Below are 18,569 nucleotides of genomic sequence, written 5' to 3'. Positions count from 1 at the left end.
CGGTGGAAAACGCAGTTTCAGTTGGGTTGAGATCTGGTGACTGACACACACACCCTCTAAACCCCCTATGCTCCTTTGAGACCTCTTTCAAAGTCACTGAGATCTCCTCTTCTAGCCATGGTAGCTAAAATAATGCGCAACTGGGCATTTTTATACATGACCCTAAGCACAATAGGATGTGTTAATTGCTTAATTAACTCAGGAACCACACCTGTGTGGAAGCACCTGCTTTCAATAGACTTTGTATCCCTCATTTACTGAAGTGTTTCCTTTATTTTGGCAGTACATCATAATAAACTAATGGACATGGTAAGAGTATGGTGTGATATTTAGCCCAGGTTGCTAACAACAATTGTAGCCGAGTCATGACACAGAGCCGTGGGTCAAACTTCCTGCCCCGTCTGCAAATTCCACATCACAATTACAATTGACTCAAGCAGCACGTTGAGGGGATGAACTATGAGATTAGCCTCTGCGCCCTGGAAAACTGGAAAGGCAACACAGAGTCAGTGGTTTCGGAGGAGATATTGAGCCTAGTTCCCCCAAGCTAAAGCACATACTGATGACAACGATAATGAAAGGAGTTAGCTAAAGCACATAGCCTACAAATCTGGGATCAGGCTAAGGGAAATCCATAGACCTCAGGAGCTTTTTTGTAGATATCTATAATATTTTAATACTGTCAAAATATTTATACAGACTGGCCATTATACCAAGGTTAGAGAAACATTACAAACCTTCAATCATCCTGTCAATCACTCTTGGTTTTGGCTCTTTCTGACAGTCCCAGAATTGCATAAAAATGCTAATAAATATTTTTATAGGAGTTACATTGGCCAACGTTGCACTAATGGCCATGATGTGCTTATTCAAATGTGGAAATTCAGCTCCCACCAACTACACTGCACAGTTCCTTTTATTGAAAAGGAAGCTTTGAAATGTGTGGTTTTTTTAACACTTAAATGGTAGATTGGGAGTGGGTCACAGCTGATTCTTTTTGAATAGTGTAGAAAATAAACAGACTATAAACTCTATGTAAATGTTTACAGTTTACTGTCAACATTGGGATAGGGGTAAGCAGCATATCCTGGATCAGCATTAAGTGGTTACCTCTACCTTGAGTTATGTTCTTTGTACCACTGGACATAAGAAATGTCTTCAGCCAAAGTTGAATAACACTGCTTCTTTATGATTAAAAACCAGGCTGTTTTGTTAGCACCAAGAGTTGTAACCGGTTCAGGGAACAGAACCGAAAACCGGAAAATAACAGATTAGAGGAAAATAATCCAAACGGAATGATCTATACTGTTCCGGAACAGAACCATTATTTTAAAAGCATGGGAACCGGTTAATAACGTTATTTTACATTCCAGACATTTTTTTCCAGTCTCACAAAAAAATTACAACAAAGCTCCTATGCACTTTGTCCCTCAGAAACGTATTCCAGTGTCTGCCTGCCAGCTGGAAATCTTTGCCAGTAGGTGTGCGTAGGCTACCTGCCCCTCCCCTCTGAAGCATAGGTTACTATAGCCTACTGACAACTTTACATAGGTTACTGTAGCCTACTGACGACGTTACATACAGTGGGCTCCAAAATTACTGGCAACCTTGACTGGCAATGCACAAACAATACTTAAAAAAATATAAACAATAAACACTACCGGTCAAAAGTTTTAGAACACCTACTCATTCAAGGGTTTTTCTTTTTTTAAACTATTTTCTACATTGTAGAATAATAGAGAATACATCAAAACTATGAAATAACGTAGTAACCAAAATGTTATATTTGAGATTCTTCATATATCCACCCTTTGCCTTCATGTCAGCTTTGCACATTCTTGGCATTCTCTCAACCAGCTTCATGAGGTAGTCATCTGGAATGCATTTCAATTAACAGGTGTGCCTTCTTAAAAGTGAATTTGTGGAATTTCTTTCCTCCTCAATGTGTTTGAGCCAATAAGTTGTGTTGTGAGGGTAAAAAACCAAGTCCATATTATGGCAAGAACAGCTCAAATAAGCAAAGAGAAACGACAATCAATCATTACTTTAAGACATGAAGGTCAGTCAATACGGAACATTTCAAGAACTTTGAAAGTTTCTTCAAGTGCAGTCGCAAAAACCATGAAGCGCCATGATGAAACTGGCTCTCATGAGGACCACCACAGGAGAGGAAGACCCAGAGTTACCTCTGCTGCAGAGGATAAGTTCATTAGGGTTACCATCCTCAGAAATTGCAGGCCAAATAAATGCTTCAGAGTTCAAGTAACAGACACATCTCAACATCAACTGCTCAGAGGAGACTGCGTGAATCAGGCCTTCATGGTCAAATTGCTTTAAAAAAGACACTACTGAGGGACACCAATAATAAGAAGAGACTTGCTTGGGCCAAGAAACACGAGCGGTGAAAATTTGTCCTTTGGTCTGGAGTCCAAATTGAAGATTTTTAGTTCCAACCGCCGTGTCTGTGAGATGCGTGTGGGTAAAACGGGTGATCTCCGTGTGTGTATTTTCCACCGTAAAGCATGGAGGAGGTGTTATGGTGATGGGGTGCTTTGATGGTGACACAGTCTGTGATTTATTTAGAATTCAAGGCACACTTAACCAGCATTCTGCAGCGATATGCCATCCCATCTGGTTTGGTGGGACTATCATTTGTTTTTCAACAGGACACTGACCCAGCACACCTCCAGGCTGTATAAGGGCTATTTGACCAAGGAGAGTGATGGAGTGCTGCATCAGATGACCTGGCCTCCACAATCCCCCGATCTCAACCAAATTAGATGGTTTGGGATGAGTCGGACCGCAGAGTGAAGGAAAAGCAGCTAACAAGTGCTCAGCATGTATGGGAACTCCTTCAAGACTATTGGAAAAGCATTCCAGTTGAAGCTGGTTGAGAGAATGCCAAAAGTATGCAAAGCTGTCATCAAGGCAAAGGGTGGCTATTTGAAGAATCTCAAATATAAAATATATTTTGATTTGTTTAACATGTTTTTGGATACTACATGATTCCATGTTATTTCATAGTTTTGCTGTCTTCACTATTATTCTACAATGTAGAAAATAGTAAAAAATTAAGAAAAACCATTGAATGAGAAGGTGTTCTAAAACTTTTGACAGGTAGTGTAATTATAGAGATAAACTCAAAATACCAACATGTGAGAAATACTGTACTTATTTAATGTTTCATTGGAACCAACCAAAATCATACAATTATTTAATACAAAATACATTTTACCAAAATCAAGGTTTCATAAGTATTGGCACTCCTCATTTAGTACTTAGTGCAACCACCTCTGGCAAGGATAACAGCATGGAGTCTTATCCTGTAATGTTTGACAAGGTTAAGGAACACATTTGGAGGGATTTTGGACCATTCCTCTATGCAGATCCTTTCAAGATCCTTCACATTCTTGAGTTTACGCTTATCAACTGCCCTCTTCAACTCAGCCCACAGGTTTTCGATTGGATTGAGGTCCGGCAACTGAGATGGCCATAGTGGAACATTGATTTTGTTGTCACAGAACCATTTCTGTGTGGATCTTGAGGTATGTTTTGGGTCATTGTCTTGTTGGAAAGTCCACCTACGGCCAAGTCCCAGCCTTCTGGCAGAAGCAATCAGATTGTCAGCCAAAATTGCCTGATACTTGGTGGAATTCATTATGCCATCAATCTTAACCAGTGCCCCTGGACCTCTGGAATTAAAACAGCCCCAAAACATCACTGACCCACCACCATATTTCACCGTGGGTATGATGTGCTTCTCCTTGTATACATCTCTGTTTCGACGCCAAACATGCCATTGCTGTATCTGACAAAAACGTTCAGTTTTGGTTTCATCTGACCAGAGCACCTTCTTTCAGTCATAATTTAAATTACTTTTGGCAAACTCCAAGAGCTTGCGTCTGTGTCTTGGGGTCAGAAAGGGCTTTCTTCTGGCAACCCTTCCAAAGAGCCTATGGTTGTGGAGGTGGCATCTAAATGGTGCTTTTTGAAACCTGGTGACCCCAAGACGGTGACCCCAGACGCCACCAAGGTCTGCAATTCTTTCACAGTGATTCTTGGGGATTGTGTTGCTTCTCTCACCATCCTCCTCCCTATCCCGGGGGGCAAAATGAATGTGTCCTCTACCCGTGAGGTTTTCAACTGTTCCATATCTTTTGATTTTTTAAATAATTGCCCTGACAGTGCTCAGTGGTATATTCAATCGTTTGTGTTTGTTCTTGTAGCCATTACCAGATTTATGAAGGTCTACAACCATCTGTCTCTTTTGAACTGCCAGTTCTTTTGTTTCCTTCATGGTGTTGGATGACAAAGGGATATTGCATGCGTGTTACCTAATTTTTATACCCTAGTGAAACAGGAAGTGATGTAATGGCTCAATATAGTTCCTTAAGACTTAGTTCCTTCCACTTAAATAAGTGGAATTTAATTTAATTTAGGTAGAGGTTATTTACAATAATCTTTAAGGGTGCCATTAATTGTGAAACCTTGATTTGGAGGACACTGATTTTTTATTAACTCAATAAATGATTTTGATGGGTTCCATGGAAACATTAATAAAGTACAGTATTTCTCACGTTGGTATTTTGAGTTTCTCTCTATAATTATATTGTTTTTATTTTTTTAAGTATTGTTTGTGCATTGCCAGTCAGGGGTGGCAGTAATTTTGGAGCCCAATGTAGGTTACTGTAGCCTACTGACAATGTTACAAGCATGATTCAGAAATTAGGGAGAGATGTTTAAAATAATAGATTCACTTTTTTAATGCTAGTTAAGGCTACAATAGTTCAAAAGAAAAGGAGAGCCTCACACTCTAGGAGCTCAGATGCAATCATTTTATAACCGGCATTGACAGACAAGCCGCCTTCATCAGGGTATAATGACAAACACTGCGGGTCACTAGATGAAATACTTTGAAAGGACACAGACAGGTGTCTGTAATAACGGCCAGGTGTGGCTTGATATCATTGTTTGATTTACAGATATAAATAGAACTTATAAAAAGCACGAATGAATAACATACGATCATAGATACAATTTGGCTACATAGGCCAACAAACACTTACAATGGATAGCAAAAACACACTAATCACGAGAATGGCTTCAGATCAAAGTCTATGTTGAGACCGACGGGAGCAAGGGCCTTTAAAATAAAGATCCAGGCAGCCTCTCGTTTTAACAATAAATTGTCAAGGTCACCCCCTCTCCAAGGGAGGGTGACGTGTTTGATGCTGATATAGCGAAGGGACGAAATAGAGTGGTTCACTTCCAAAAAGTGGGTTGCAACTGGGTACATCAAATTTTTGCAACTAATGGTGCTACGATGCTCAGAGATTCTTACTTTTAATTTGCGCTTCGTATTCCACACATCATTTTTTACCACAAGGACAAGTTATAAGATAAATAACTGCCTTAGTGGAGCACGTGATAACACCTTTGATTGGGATCGGTTTCCCTGTTTGAGGGTGTTTGAAGGATCTACAACACAGCCATTACACTTGTAGTTTCCATCCGGTAGAGTTGGAAATAGACATTGTCTGGGGGTATTTTGGGGTGGTAAATCAGAGTTTACCAATTGATCACTGAAATTTCTGCCCGACGAGATACAATAGTTATCACGTTTCACATTGGATTTATTAACTACAAAAAGGTTAAACATGTTTAAGTTCTAGTGCTGCTCTGCACACACAAGTTTGTTAGGTAGTTGCTAGCTAACTAACAAGCTTGTGTGTGCAGAACAGCACTAGAACTAGCTCTGGTCCACGGCTAAACAAACTCGGAAGTTCAAAGTTCATCCATAGAAGCCACTCCTCCATTGGTATAATTATGTGGGCCTAATTCCGATAATGCATGTCATAACAAGATGCCCATCAAGGCAAGCTTCCTCCAACCTCTCTCCACATCTGAAAAAATAAATAAAAATGATTACAGAGGTTTAAAAGGAAACAATATAAACCGCTACTTTCTTTTGGTTACGAAACTGTTCGGAACTTTATTTTCCTGGTCAGAACTGTAGAACGAAATGATTGGAAAATAATTTCGGTTCCAACCCCTGGCCAGCACCACTGGGACTCAGGTCAGGGGTCATTTCCCAGGGACCTTTTCAGCAGGTTTCCGGTGTTGTATTATTCTGAGTTTCCCTCCTTGAGCTCAGTGACTCAACACGGTGGGTCTCCATTATTCATAGGAGTGAAACTACTCACTTCTCCCCCGTTGACGAAATCCAAGACGAAGTACAACTTGTCTGTCGTCTGGAAGGAATAATGCAAGCCGACCAGGAATGGGTGTTTTACATTCTTCAGTAGCACGTTGCGCTCCGCCATGATGTGTTTTTGCTGGTGGAAACAGGAGAAATGGTATTGGTGGGGTGAACATAGAAATAACGTACCCAACATTGAGAAACAGAGTAATAACACTTCAGAATAAATTACCTCTCTCCTGTTGAGAATGACCCTTTTCTGCAGGACCTTGATTGCGTAATACTTCCCGTCCAGTTTCCGTTTTGCAAGGAGAACCTTCACGTGGGAGAGAATATAAAAGTATGGTGTTCAATTGTTGTTAAAACCCCTCAGTTACCACATCAGGGACAATACAGTTCCAACAAAGAGGCAGTGAAATTACAGAACTGTAAGACTATCACTTCCCAAATGGAAAGGCCATCTACTGATAGACAAAGAAGTAAAACAGTATTCCTTACCACACTGGTAAGAGCAAACAAAAACAATGTCATTGTTTGTGTTGCTGTGGAGTTTCTCTTCACAGTGAACTACTTTAAGACAAAAGCAATGCTAATTTTGGCACTTTTTTGTTGATTTTGTGTAAGTTTTATTCATTTTGACTAAAATATAATTAAGGTCTTAGTCACATTGTCATTTGAATAATGATTTAATCTAGTTATTGTCAAAATGACACAGTTGGCCATTTTAGTCAACTAAATGCCTTACATTTTAGTCACATTACATTTGTATTGCCTCAAACTATAGTAAACATAAATCACTGGCTTCCATGTCCACAAACATAAATAGTCTTGTCCAACCAACATATTTTTCTGCATAACATCGTATTCTTTTCCCAACAACAGTGCATTCGGAAAGTGTTCATACTCCTTCCCTTTATCCACATTGTTACGTTACATCCTTACTCTAAAATGGATTAAAGAAAACATTTTCCTCATCAATCTACACACAATACCTCAATGACAAAGGCACAAAAGGTTTAGAAATTTTACCGAATGTATTAAAAATATAAAACAGAAATACCTTATTTACATAAGTAAATTTGGTATAATACTCAAAATTGAGCTCAGGTGCATCCTGTTTCCATTGATCATCCTTGAGATGTTTCTACAACTTGATTGGAGTTCACCTGTGGTATATTCAATTGATTGGACATGATTTGAAAAGGCACACACCTGTCTATATAAGGTCCCACAGTTGACATTGCATGTCAGAGCAAAAACCAAGCCATGAGGTCAAAGGAATTGTCCGTAGAGCTCCGAGACAGGATTGTGTTGAGGCACAGATCTGGGGAAGGGTGCAAAAAGAGTTCTGCAGCATTGAAGGTCCCCAAGAACACAGTGGCGTCCATCATTCTAAAATGGAAGAAGTTTGGAACCACCAAAGACTCATCCTAAAGCTGGCCGCCCAGACAATTGGGGAAGGGTCTCGGTCAAGGAGGTGACCAAGAACCCGATAATCACTGACAGAGCTCCAGAGTTCCTCTGTGGAGATGGGAGAACCTTCCAGAAAGACAACCATCTCTGCAGCACTCCACCAATCAGGCCTTTATGGTAGAGTGGCCAGACAGAAGCCACTCCTCAGTAAAAGGCACATGACAGCCTGCTTGGAGTTTGCCAAAAGTCACATAAAGGACTCTCAGACCATGTTAAACAAGATTATCTGGTCTGATGAAACAAAGATTGAACTCTTTGGCCTGAATGTCAAGCGTCACGTCTGGAGGAAACATGGCACCAACGGTGAAGAATGTTGGTGGCAGCATCATGCTGTGGGGATGTTTTTCAGCGGCAGGGACTGGGAGACTAGTCAGGATCAAGAGAAAGATGAACAGAGCAAGGTGCCGAGAGATCCTTGATGAAAACCTGCTACAGAGTGCTCAGGACCTCAGACTGGGGGCGAAGGTTCACCTTCCAACAGGACAACAACCCTAAGCACACAGCCAAGACAACTCAGGAGTGGGTTCGGGACAAGTCTCTGAAATGTCCTTGAGTGGCCCAGCCAGAGCCTGGACTTGAGCCCGATCGAACATCGCTGGAGAGACCTAAAAATACCTGTGCAGCGACGCTCCCCATCCAACCTGACAGAGCTTGAGAGGAACTGCAGAGAAGAATGGGAGAAACTCCCCAAATACAGGTGTGCCAAGCTTGTAGCGTCATACCCAAGAAGAATTGAGGCTGTCATTGCTGCCAATGGTGCTTCAACAAAGTACTGAGAAAAGGGTCTGAATACTTACAGTAATAGTCCAAAGTTTGGACACACCCACTCATTCAAGGATTTTTCTTTATTTTTACTATTTTCTACATTGTAGAAGACATCAAAACGATGAAATAACACATATGGAATCATGTAGTATCCAAAAAAAGTGTAAAACAAATCAAAATATATTTTTGACTTTAGATTCTTCAAAGTAGCCACTCTTTGCCTTGATGACAGCTTTGCACACTCTTAGCATTCTCTCAACCAGCTTCATGAGGAATGCTTTTCCAACAGTCTTGAAGGAGTTCCCACATATGCTGAGCACCTGTTGGCTGCCTTTCCTTCATTCTGTGGTCCAACTCATTCCAAACCATCTCAATTGGGTTGAGGTCGGCGATTGTGGAGGCCGAGTCACCTGATGCAGCACTCAATCACTCTCCTTGGTCAAATAGCCCTTACACAGCCTGGACATGTGTTTTGGGTCATTGTCCTGTTGAAAACAAATGATAGTCCCACCAAGAGCAAACCAGATAGGATGGCGTATCACTGCATAATGCTGTGGTAGCCATGCTGGTAAGTGTGCCTTGAATTCTAAATAAATCCCTGACAGTGTCACCAGCAAAGCACCCCCACACCTCCTCCTCCATGCTTCACGGTGGGAACCACACATGCGAAGATCATCCGTTCACCTACTCTGCGTCTCACAAAGACACGGCGGTTGGAACCAAATATCTCAAATTTGGACTCATCAGACCAAAGAACAGATTTCCATCGGTCTAATGTCCATTACTCGTGTTTCTTGGCCTAAGCAAGTCTATTATTTTGATTGGTGTCCTTTAGTAGTTGTTTCTTTGCAGTAATTCGACCATGAAGGCCTGATTCATGCAGTCTCCTCTGAGCAGTTGAGATCTACTTGAACTCTGTGAAGCATTTATTTGGCCTGCAATTTCTGAGGCTGGTAACTCTAATGAACGTGTTTTCTGCCACAGAGGTAACTTTGGGTCTTCCTTTCCTGTGGCGGTCCTCATGAGAGCCAGTTTCATCATAGCACTTGAAAAAAAACTTTCAAAGTTCTTGAAATGATCCGTATTGGCTGACCTTCATGTCTTAAAGTAAAGATGGACTTGTTTATTTGAGCTGTTCATGCCATAATATGGACTTGGTCTTTTACCAAATAGGGCTATCTTCTGTATACCACCCCTACCTTGTCACAACACAACTGATTGGCTCAAATGCATTAAGGAAAGAAATTCCATAAATGAACTTTTAACAAGACCTGTTAATTGAAATGCATTCCATGTGACTACCTCATGAAGCTGGTTGAGAGAATGTCAAGAGTGTGCAAAGCTGTCATCAAGGCAAAGGGTGGCTACTTTGAAGAATCTCAAATAAAATATATTTAGATTTGTTTTCCACTTTTTTGGTCACTACATGATTCCATATGTATTATTTCATAGTTTTGATGTCTTCACTATTATTCTACAATGTAGAAAATAGTAAAAATAAAAACCCTTGAATGAGTGGGTGTGTCCAAACTTTTGACTATTACTGTATGTAAATGTGAAATGTAAATCTAATATTAATTACATTTGCTATTATGGGGTATTGTGTGTGTATATTAATTAGGAAAAAATACAATTTAATCAATATTAGAATAAGGCTGTAACAAAAAAAACAAATGCACTGTATATAAAAAACGTGGACATGTAAATTCCAAATTCAGCCTACATGGATACTGTACATTACAGACAGAGACACAGAGATAGAGACAAGCACAATCACCAGATGGTGCCGCAAAGTCTAGACAAAGTAGTCTGGGTTGTACCTCCATCACTCGGTCACATCATTGACATTGTTATCAACGTTCCACAGACGCCACAGCCACATTGGTGTCCTAAAGTAGAACCGGGCTAATGACTTCGAAAGGGAGATAATGACTGATGGCTGAAGTCCGAGTCCCAGTGCTCAAGTTGGAGTCTCTCGGTTCACATTAACTCAAAATACAGTTATTTATCTAGTCAGATATATAGTGTAGTAGCTAGAGGAATTTAGTCAACTTGTTTGCTATCCATTTCCCTTTCTTTCTGTGCCACCAAATGTTTGCATATAGGTTACTGGTAATGTTACCAGGGCCACGTTCAGTTGCAAAACGTTCTCAAATGTTGCAGATAGAAATCCCATGATTAGAGCAAACGTTATTCCTTATTAAACATGTCAGAGGCATTTTTGCTCTACAGATCATATTTTTATCTGAATGTTCAAAAACATTGCGTCCTGCAGGTTATTAGCTATAGCTAGCTAATGAGGTAACATGGCTGAATAAGGTGTAGCCTATCAAATGGTTAATGGTCCGGTCCGCAAGTAGCCTATCTTTAGAACGCCCCTCAATACGCTTTATAAATATCAAATGTGACCCGCCAATGCACAAACAAATATTCTCTGAGGAAAAGGAGACTTGGCTACAGAATCTGATTCAGAACCTGGCTATGAAATGCAGTGGGGAAAGTGGGAGGGTTGAACGAGACTACAAATTCAAAGACAGCCTACTTTTCTATCCTCATAGCTAGACTGCTGTTTTACGATTAAACTCAATGCCGCTATCGTTTTTAATTTTGTATAGCAGCTTGTGTTTCCTAACCGGGAAAAGGGTAGCTAACTAGAAGGCTATTGGCAACTGTTTAGCGCATCTGTGCTGCTAATATTAAATTGTACGTATCACTCAATCTCTCCAAAAACTCTTGTTTAGTCCACTCCGTAGTCAGATTTTCGTCACAGAGATCATTTTGTATCACCTCATTTTAGTAAACTGAAATGGGACTACTTAGTAAGTTATAGTCTCGTCAATTGCCACTGAAAAATAAGTGTTTGAAGAATAAACATTCTTGTTGACGAAATTAACACTGGACCAAAGACATTCAAAGTGGCTACTGTTCCAAAAGTTTGGGGTCACTTAGAAATGTCCTTGTTTTCCATGAAAACATACATGAAATGAGTTGCAAAATGAATAGGAAATAGTCAAGACTTTGACAAGTTTATAAATAATGACTTTTAATTGAAAAAATAATTGTGTCCTTCATACTTTGCTTTCATCAAAGAACCCTCCATTTGCAGCAATTACAGCCTTGCAGACCTTTGGCATTCTAGTTGTCAATTTGTTGAGGTAATCTGAAGAGGTTTCACCCCATGCTTCCTGAAGCACCTCCCACAAATTGGATTGGCTTGATGGACACTTTTTACGTACCATACGGTCAAGCTGCTCCCACAACAGCTCAATAGGGTTGAGATCCGGTGACTATGCTGGCCACTCCATCATAGACAGAATACCAGCTGACTGCTTCTTCACTAAATAGTTATTGCATAGTTTGGAGCTGTGCTTTGGGTCATTGTCCTATTGTAGGAGGAAATTGGCTCCAATTAAGCACCGTCCACAGGGTATGGCATGTTGTTGCAAAATGGAGTGATAGCCTTTCTTCTTCAAGATCCCTTTTACCCTGTACAAATATCCCACTTTACCACCACCAAAGCACCCCCAGACCCTCACATTGCCTCCACCATGTTAGACAGATGGCATCAAGCACTCCTCCAGCATCTTTTCATTTGTTATGCATCTCACGAATGTTCTTCTTTGTGATCCGAACACCTCAAACTTAGATTTGTCTGTCCATAACACTTATTTCCAATCTTCCTCTGTCCAGTGTCTGTTATTTTTCCCATCTTAATCTTTTCTTTTTATTGGCCAGTCTGAGATATGGCTTTTTCTTTGCAGTCCTGCCTAAAAGGCCAGCATCCTGGAGTCGCCTCTTCACTGTTGACATTGGGACTGGTGTTTTGCAAGTACTATTTAATGAAGATGCCAGTTGAGGACTTGTGAGGCATCTGTTTCTCAAACTAGACACGCTAATGTACTTGTCCTCTTGCTCAGTTGTGCATCGGGGCCTCCCACTCCTCTTTCTATTCTGGTTAGAGACAGTTTGCGCTGTTCTGTGAAGGGAGTAGTACACAGTGTTGTTTGAGATCTTCAGTTTCTTGGCAATTTCTCACATGGTATAGCCTTCATTTCTCAGAACAAGAATAGACTGACGAGTTTCAGAAGAAAGGTCTTTATTTCTGGCCATTTTGAACCTGTAATCGAACCCACAAATGCTGATGCTCCAGATACTCAACTAGTCTAAAGAAGGCCTGTTTTATTGTTACTTTAAATCAGCACAACAGTTTTCAGCTGTGCTAACATAATTGCAAAAGGGTTTTCTAATGATCAATTAGCCTTTTAAAATGATAAACTTGGATTAGCTAACACAACGTGCCGTACGAACACAGGAGTGATGGTTGCTGATAATGGGCCTCTGTACGCCTATGTAGATATTCCATTAAAACTCAGCCATTTCCAGCCTTAATAGTCATTTACAACAATGTCTACACTGTTATTTGCTTTTCTTTCAAAAACAAGGACATTTCTAAGTGACCCCAAACTTTTGAACGGTAGTGTGTATATATACTGTATTATGCATAATCACATACCTTTCCAAAGCTCCCCTTTCCGATGACTTTGAGAAAGTCAAAGTCTGTGGGCTTTGCACTAAAATGTGGAAAACAAAAAAAGGTAAGCAAACAAAATAAGTGAAAAAATTTTAACAAATGAATGGCTACGATAAGGCCTGCAAAGGTTACTTAAAAGGAAAATGACATCCAGAAAACACATTAACACAACAGAAATATCTGCAGGCCTCAATTCAACGTGAGACTGTGTAACCTACTGTGGATTTCCAGACGGTCCCAGGTTAATATTTCTGGAGGTAGAGCTGTTCTGCAAACCAGAGAGAACAGATGATCTAGGTTAAAAACGCAGACATACGTAAGCGAGGCCATAGAGTCTAAATCTTTATTCTACCAGAACTCTATCCTCCTGATTCCTGCTTACAAGCAAAAATTAAAGCAGGAAGCACCGTGACTCGGTCCATAAAAAAAAGTGGGCAGATGAAGCAGATGCTAAACTGTTTTGCTATCACAGACTGGAACATGTTCCGGGATTCTTCCGATGGCATTGAGGAGTACACCACATCAGTCACTGGCTTTGTCAATAAGTGCATCGAGGGCGTCGTCCCCACAGTGACTGTACGTACATACCCCAACCAGAAGCCATGGATTACAGGCAACATCTGCACTGAGCTAAAGGGTAGAGCTGCCGCTTTCAAGGTGCGGGACTCTAACCCGGAAGCTTATAAGAAATTCTGCTATGCCCTCCGACGAACCATCAAACAGGTAAAGCGTCAATACAGGGCTAACATTGAATCATACTACACCGGCTCCGACGCTCGTCTTATGTGGCAGGGCTCGCAAACTATTACAGACTACAAAGGGAAGCACAGCCGCGAGCTGCCCAGTGACACGAGCCTACCAGACGAGCTAAATCACTTCTATGCTCGCGTCGAGGCAAGCAACACTGAGGCATGCATGAGATCATCAGCTGTTCCGGACGACTGTGTGATCACGCTCTCCGTAGCCGATGTGAGTAAGACCTTAAAACAGGTCAACATACACAAGGCTGCGGGGCCAGACCGATTACCAGGACATGTGCTCCGGGCATGTGCTGACCAACTGGCAGGTGACTTCACTGACATTTTCAACATGTCCCTGATTGAGTCTGTAATACCAACATGTTTCAAGCAGACCACCATAGTCCCTGTGCCCAAGAACACAAAGGCAACCTGCCTAAATGACTACAGACCAGTAGCACTCACGTCCGTAGCCATGAAGTGCTTTGAAAGATTGGTAATGGCTCACATCAACACCATTATCCCAGAAACCCTAGACCCACTCCAATTTGCATACCGCCCAAACAGATCCACAGATGATGCAATCTCTATTGCACTCCACACTGCCCCTTTCCACCTGGACAAAAGGAACACTTATGTGAGAATGCTATTCATTGACTACAGCTCAGCATTCAACACCATAGTACCCTCAAAGCTCATCACTAAGCTAAGGATCCTGGGACTAAACACCTCCCTCTGCAACTGGATCCTGGACTTCCTGACGGGCTGCCCCCAGGTGGTGAAGGTAGGTAGCAACACATCTACCACGCTGATCGTCAACACTGGAGCTCCCCAGGGGTGCGTGCTAAGCCCCCTCCTCACCCACGACTGCATGGCCAGGCACGACTCCAACACCATCATTCAGTTTACAGACGTTAACAGTGGTAGGCCTGATCACCGACAACGACGAGACAGCCTATAGGGAGGAGGTCAGAGACCTGGCTGGGTGGTGCCAGAAAAACAACCTATCCCTCAACGTAACCAAGACTAAGGAGATGATTGTGGACTACAGGAAAAGGAGGACCGAGCATGCCCCCATTCTCATTGACGGGGCTGTAGTGGAGCAGGTTGAGACCTTCAAGTTCCTTGGTGTCCACATCAACAACAAACTAGAATGGTCCAAACACACCAAGACAGTTGTGAAGAGGGCACTACAAAGCCTATACCCCCTCAGGAAACTAAAAAGATTTGGCATGGGTCCTGAGATCCTCAAAAGGTTCTACAGCTGCAACATCGAGAGCATCCTGACTGGTTGCATCACTGCCTGGTACGGCAATTGCTCGGCCTCTGACCGCAAGGCACTACAGAGGGTAGTGCGTACGGCCCAGTACATCACTGGGGCTAAGCTGCCTGCCATCCAGGACCTCTACACCAGGCGGTGTCAGAGGAAGGCCCTAAAAATTGTTTAAGACCCCAGCCACCCCAGTCATAGACTGTTCTCTCTACTACCCCATGGCAAGCGGTACCGGATTGCCAAGTCTAGGACAAAAAGGCTTCAACAGTTTTTACCCCCAAGCCACAAGACTCCTGAACTGGTAATCAAATGGCTACCCGGACTATTTGCATTGTGTTCCCCCCCCAACCCCTCTTTTTACGCTGCTGCTACTCTCTGTTTATCATATATGCATAGTCACTTTAACTATACATTCATGTACATACTACCTCAATTGGGCCGACCAACCAGTGCTCCCGCACATTGGCTAACTGGGCTATCTGCATTGTGTCCCGCCACCCACCAACCCCTCTTTTACGCTACTGCTACTCTCTGTTCATCATATATGCATAGTCACTTTAACCATATCTACATGTACATACTACCTCAATCAGCCTGACTAACCGGTGTCTGTATGTAGTCTCACTACTTTTATAGCCTCGCTACTGTATACAGCCTGTCTTTTTACTGTTGTTTTATTTCTTTACTTACCTATTGTTCACCTAATACCTTTTTTTCCACTATTGGTTAGAGCCTGTAAGTAAGCATTTCACTGTAAGGTCTACACCTGTTGTATTCGGCGCACGTGACAAATAAACTTTGATTTGAAGTCTCAAATGACAACTGTACACTGCTGCGTTATTGTTGTAGAATGTAATAAATTATCACACATTGACAATACAATATCCAATACATAGAATACTTAATCAAGTACTCATTCATGCTAAAATCAGAGCAGATATGTTATTTAATGTTATCCATATGTGACATATTTCTTCAGTTTCAAGACGTGACAACTAAATCTATAAAACAGTCTTACTCCTTTCCACATCATACTGTCCTGTCATCCCCTACCTTGTCATCTTCGTCCTCCGATGCGTCTGAGAGGTTTTGAGATTTGTCCATCTGCAGGAATGCTCTGACATCAGGCCTATCAGATAGAGAGATAGAGAGAGAGGGGCAGAGTGGTCACATGTTAGGGGTCTGACTGAGACATACACAAAGCCACTGCTGTTAGAGAAGCACTGCTTTTAGACTCCATGTTAAACATCACTGGGTCAGGAGCAGTGTTGGGGGTAACGTGTCACAAATTACTTTTATGAGTAACATGTTACTTTTGAAATTGGGTAATATTATTACAGTTACTTTGTCAACTAACGTGTGTTACTTTCAGAATCATCTTTCTACCGGGCGCGTGTTTCCTTGATCCGATCTCGACTCGTTTCCTCCTCTAGTTCTCCAGCGAGTGGAGAAAGGCTGTTTGGAGAAATGTCACGATAGCTACATCCATAAAAATGTATAAACCCACCCCAACCACTCCAGTACCCCTGCATATTGAATAAGGTAATTGCATTCATGTTTCCAACAAAATAAGAACTTGTTCTTAACTGACTTGCCTATTTAAATAAAAATAAAGTAAAAATGATCTATATTATTATCACTGCATTGTTGGGAAAGCGCTCTCAAGGTAAGAATTACACTGTAAAGTTTTACGTCCTGTGCACGTGGCGAATAAACTTTGAAACGTGAAATTTAGATTTTTGCCATCACGTCTGTGATAGCAAGGCCCATAGAGGGCTCTACCATCTAGTGGCAAGTGACCCTCTATACATCTCTATGGGTCCGTGTACGTGCGGTCTAAAACCAGAACTGGCGGCTTGAGAGAAAGATTTTGAATGAAAAGATAAGAAATCTGTACAGATTTTTGGCTTACAGTATATGGCTAAATAAGCAGCCCATATGATAGCACAGCACTTGTAGACTAGCACAGGAAAGCATCACCACAGATGAAAGAAGAAACTAGTGATCAAACTTGAGTTAGTCTACTTACTATCTTTGGTAGAGCAAACAAACTGTGAGATTTTGATTTTTTCCATGAAAGTAACAGAAAGTAATAACATGTTACTTTCTACACAAAGCAATATGTTACTTTTGCGAAATGTAACAAGTAATATTTACTTTTTCAAGTAACAAATCTCAACACTGTTCCGGAGATACTGCCATGATACGACAGGGTTACATATGCTCCTTCTGAGCTTATCATCCCCAGATCTTAACCATAACCATTAGGGTGAACCGTAACCAAGAGGGAGAACTGTAACCAAGAGGGAGAACTGTAACCAAGAGGGAGAACTGTAACCAAGAGGGAGAACCGTAACCAAGAGGGGAGGAAACACAAAACGGACCTTAGATTAGTTTCTAGGGGTAACTTCCTACTTGTATAGGGGGCTTCACACTTGCATAAAGTGAGGCAGATCGATTTGGTTTATTTTCAATTGAATTCAATAACTTATTTAGCTAGCTGATCAGTTATACAATACTTACTGGATACTGAGCTGAGGATGTGAGACCAGTCTCTGAATGAACTCATGTAAACCTGTTCTTCTTTGCTTGATAAACTCTAAAAAAAATTAAATAAGAAATGGACAATTTTATAAATAGAATTTTTGATATGGACCCGGTATCACAAATGAAAGACAACCTACAGACACACGAGCAGATATGATGCAAAGTTTTTCTGGTGTAGTTTCATATCATCCGTAATCTATTTTTTAATACCCAAATGAGCTAATTTGTTTGCAATTTAAATAAAACAAAATAGTTGGCTGAAGGTCAGTGGAAAACAGAGGGGTCTGTATTGAATTCTGATCTACTGAATACATTTTTATAATAGAGTGAAGTTACAGGTAGTATACTGTACTTTTATCAGATTAATCAATACGGTACCTGGGTCAAAGTTGTCCCCAAATATTCTCTTGGCTGGGATTTTCAAGTTCAAAGATGGAAACTGTTTCCTCAACTGCATAAATAGAAAAGACAGACAAATCAGATTACAGAAAGTATATATAAAAATAGATGTCACAGAGACCAAAATTACTCTCTACTTTCATTTTCCCAATTATGAAAGTTGAATTACCTGATTTTCTAAATGTCAACTAAACATAAATCCCCACTCACAGCCTGAAAAATACTCCTTAAAACATCGGATAAGATTCTATTTTGATCAAAATCGAGCTTTGCCCAGTTTAGTCAGCAGATCTCTGATGAAAAGGTTCAGTAAGAAAGGAAGCCTGGAGTCTCACGACAACATGCATTTATCACACTGTAACACTTCCACTTACTGTGTTGTAGAGCTTGTCAAACTCTGCGTATCGCCTGAAGACAAACCACTCATGTCTTCCTACGTTGACCATCACTTTGTAAACCTGGACAAATGTAGAGGAAAACACATTTTAGTATAGACCTAGACAAATGACACCGATGCCCTACTTTCTGATAATAAATACTCTCTAATAACCATTCTGTATAATGTCTATACAAGATATACTGCAGTCTGTAATACTGCCTGCTGAACAGCCGTTGCCATAGCAACACTATTATACTATACTCATT

At 41.1% G+C, this 18,569-nt stretch overlaps 1 protein-coding gene across 2 annotated transcripts in view; it reads right to left on the bottom strand.

The window, feature by feature from the left end:
• Nucleotides 1-18,569, bottom strand: part of sgk3 (serum/glucocorticoid regulated kinase family member 3) — a 32,932-nt gene that overhangs the window by 8,026 nt on the left and 6,337 nt on the right. For both annotated transcript variants that reach the window (XM_023972240.2, XM_023972242.2), the window contains exons 3-10: nt 18,299-18,382; nt 17,904-17,976; nt 17,502-17,577; nt 16,032-16,107; nt 13,187-13,236; nt 12,951-13,008; nt 6,432-6,515; nt 6,204-6,335 (exon numbers count right to left, since the gene is read on the bottom strand). In XM_023972240.2, coding sequence (XP_023828008.1) covers nt 6,204-6,335; nt 6,432-6,515; nt 12,951-13,008; nt 13,187-13,236; nt 16,032-16,107; nt 17,502-17,577; nt 17,904-17,976; nt 18,299-18,382 — 633 coding nt within the window. The remainder of the gene's footprint in view (nt 1-6,203; nt 6,336-6,431; nt 6,516-12,950; nt 13,009-13,186; nt 13,237-16,031; nt 16,108-17,501; nt 17,578-17,903; nt 17,977-18,298; nt 18,383-18,569) is intronic.

The sequence above is a fragment of the Salvelinus sp. IW2-2015 genome, linkage group LG27 (assembly GCF_002910315.2).
Source record: "Salvelinus sp. IW2-2015 linkage group LG27, ASM291031v2, whole genome shotgun sequence".
NCBI classification, from domain to species: domain Eukaryota; kingdom Metazoa; phylum Chordata; class Actinopteri; order Salmoniformes; family Salmonidae; genus Salvelinus; species Salvelinus sp. IW2-2015.
Note: the sequence above shows the minus strand (reverse complement) of the source record. Positions and strands in the feature narration are given on the sequence as shown.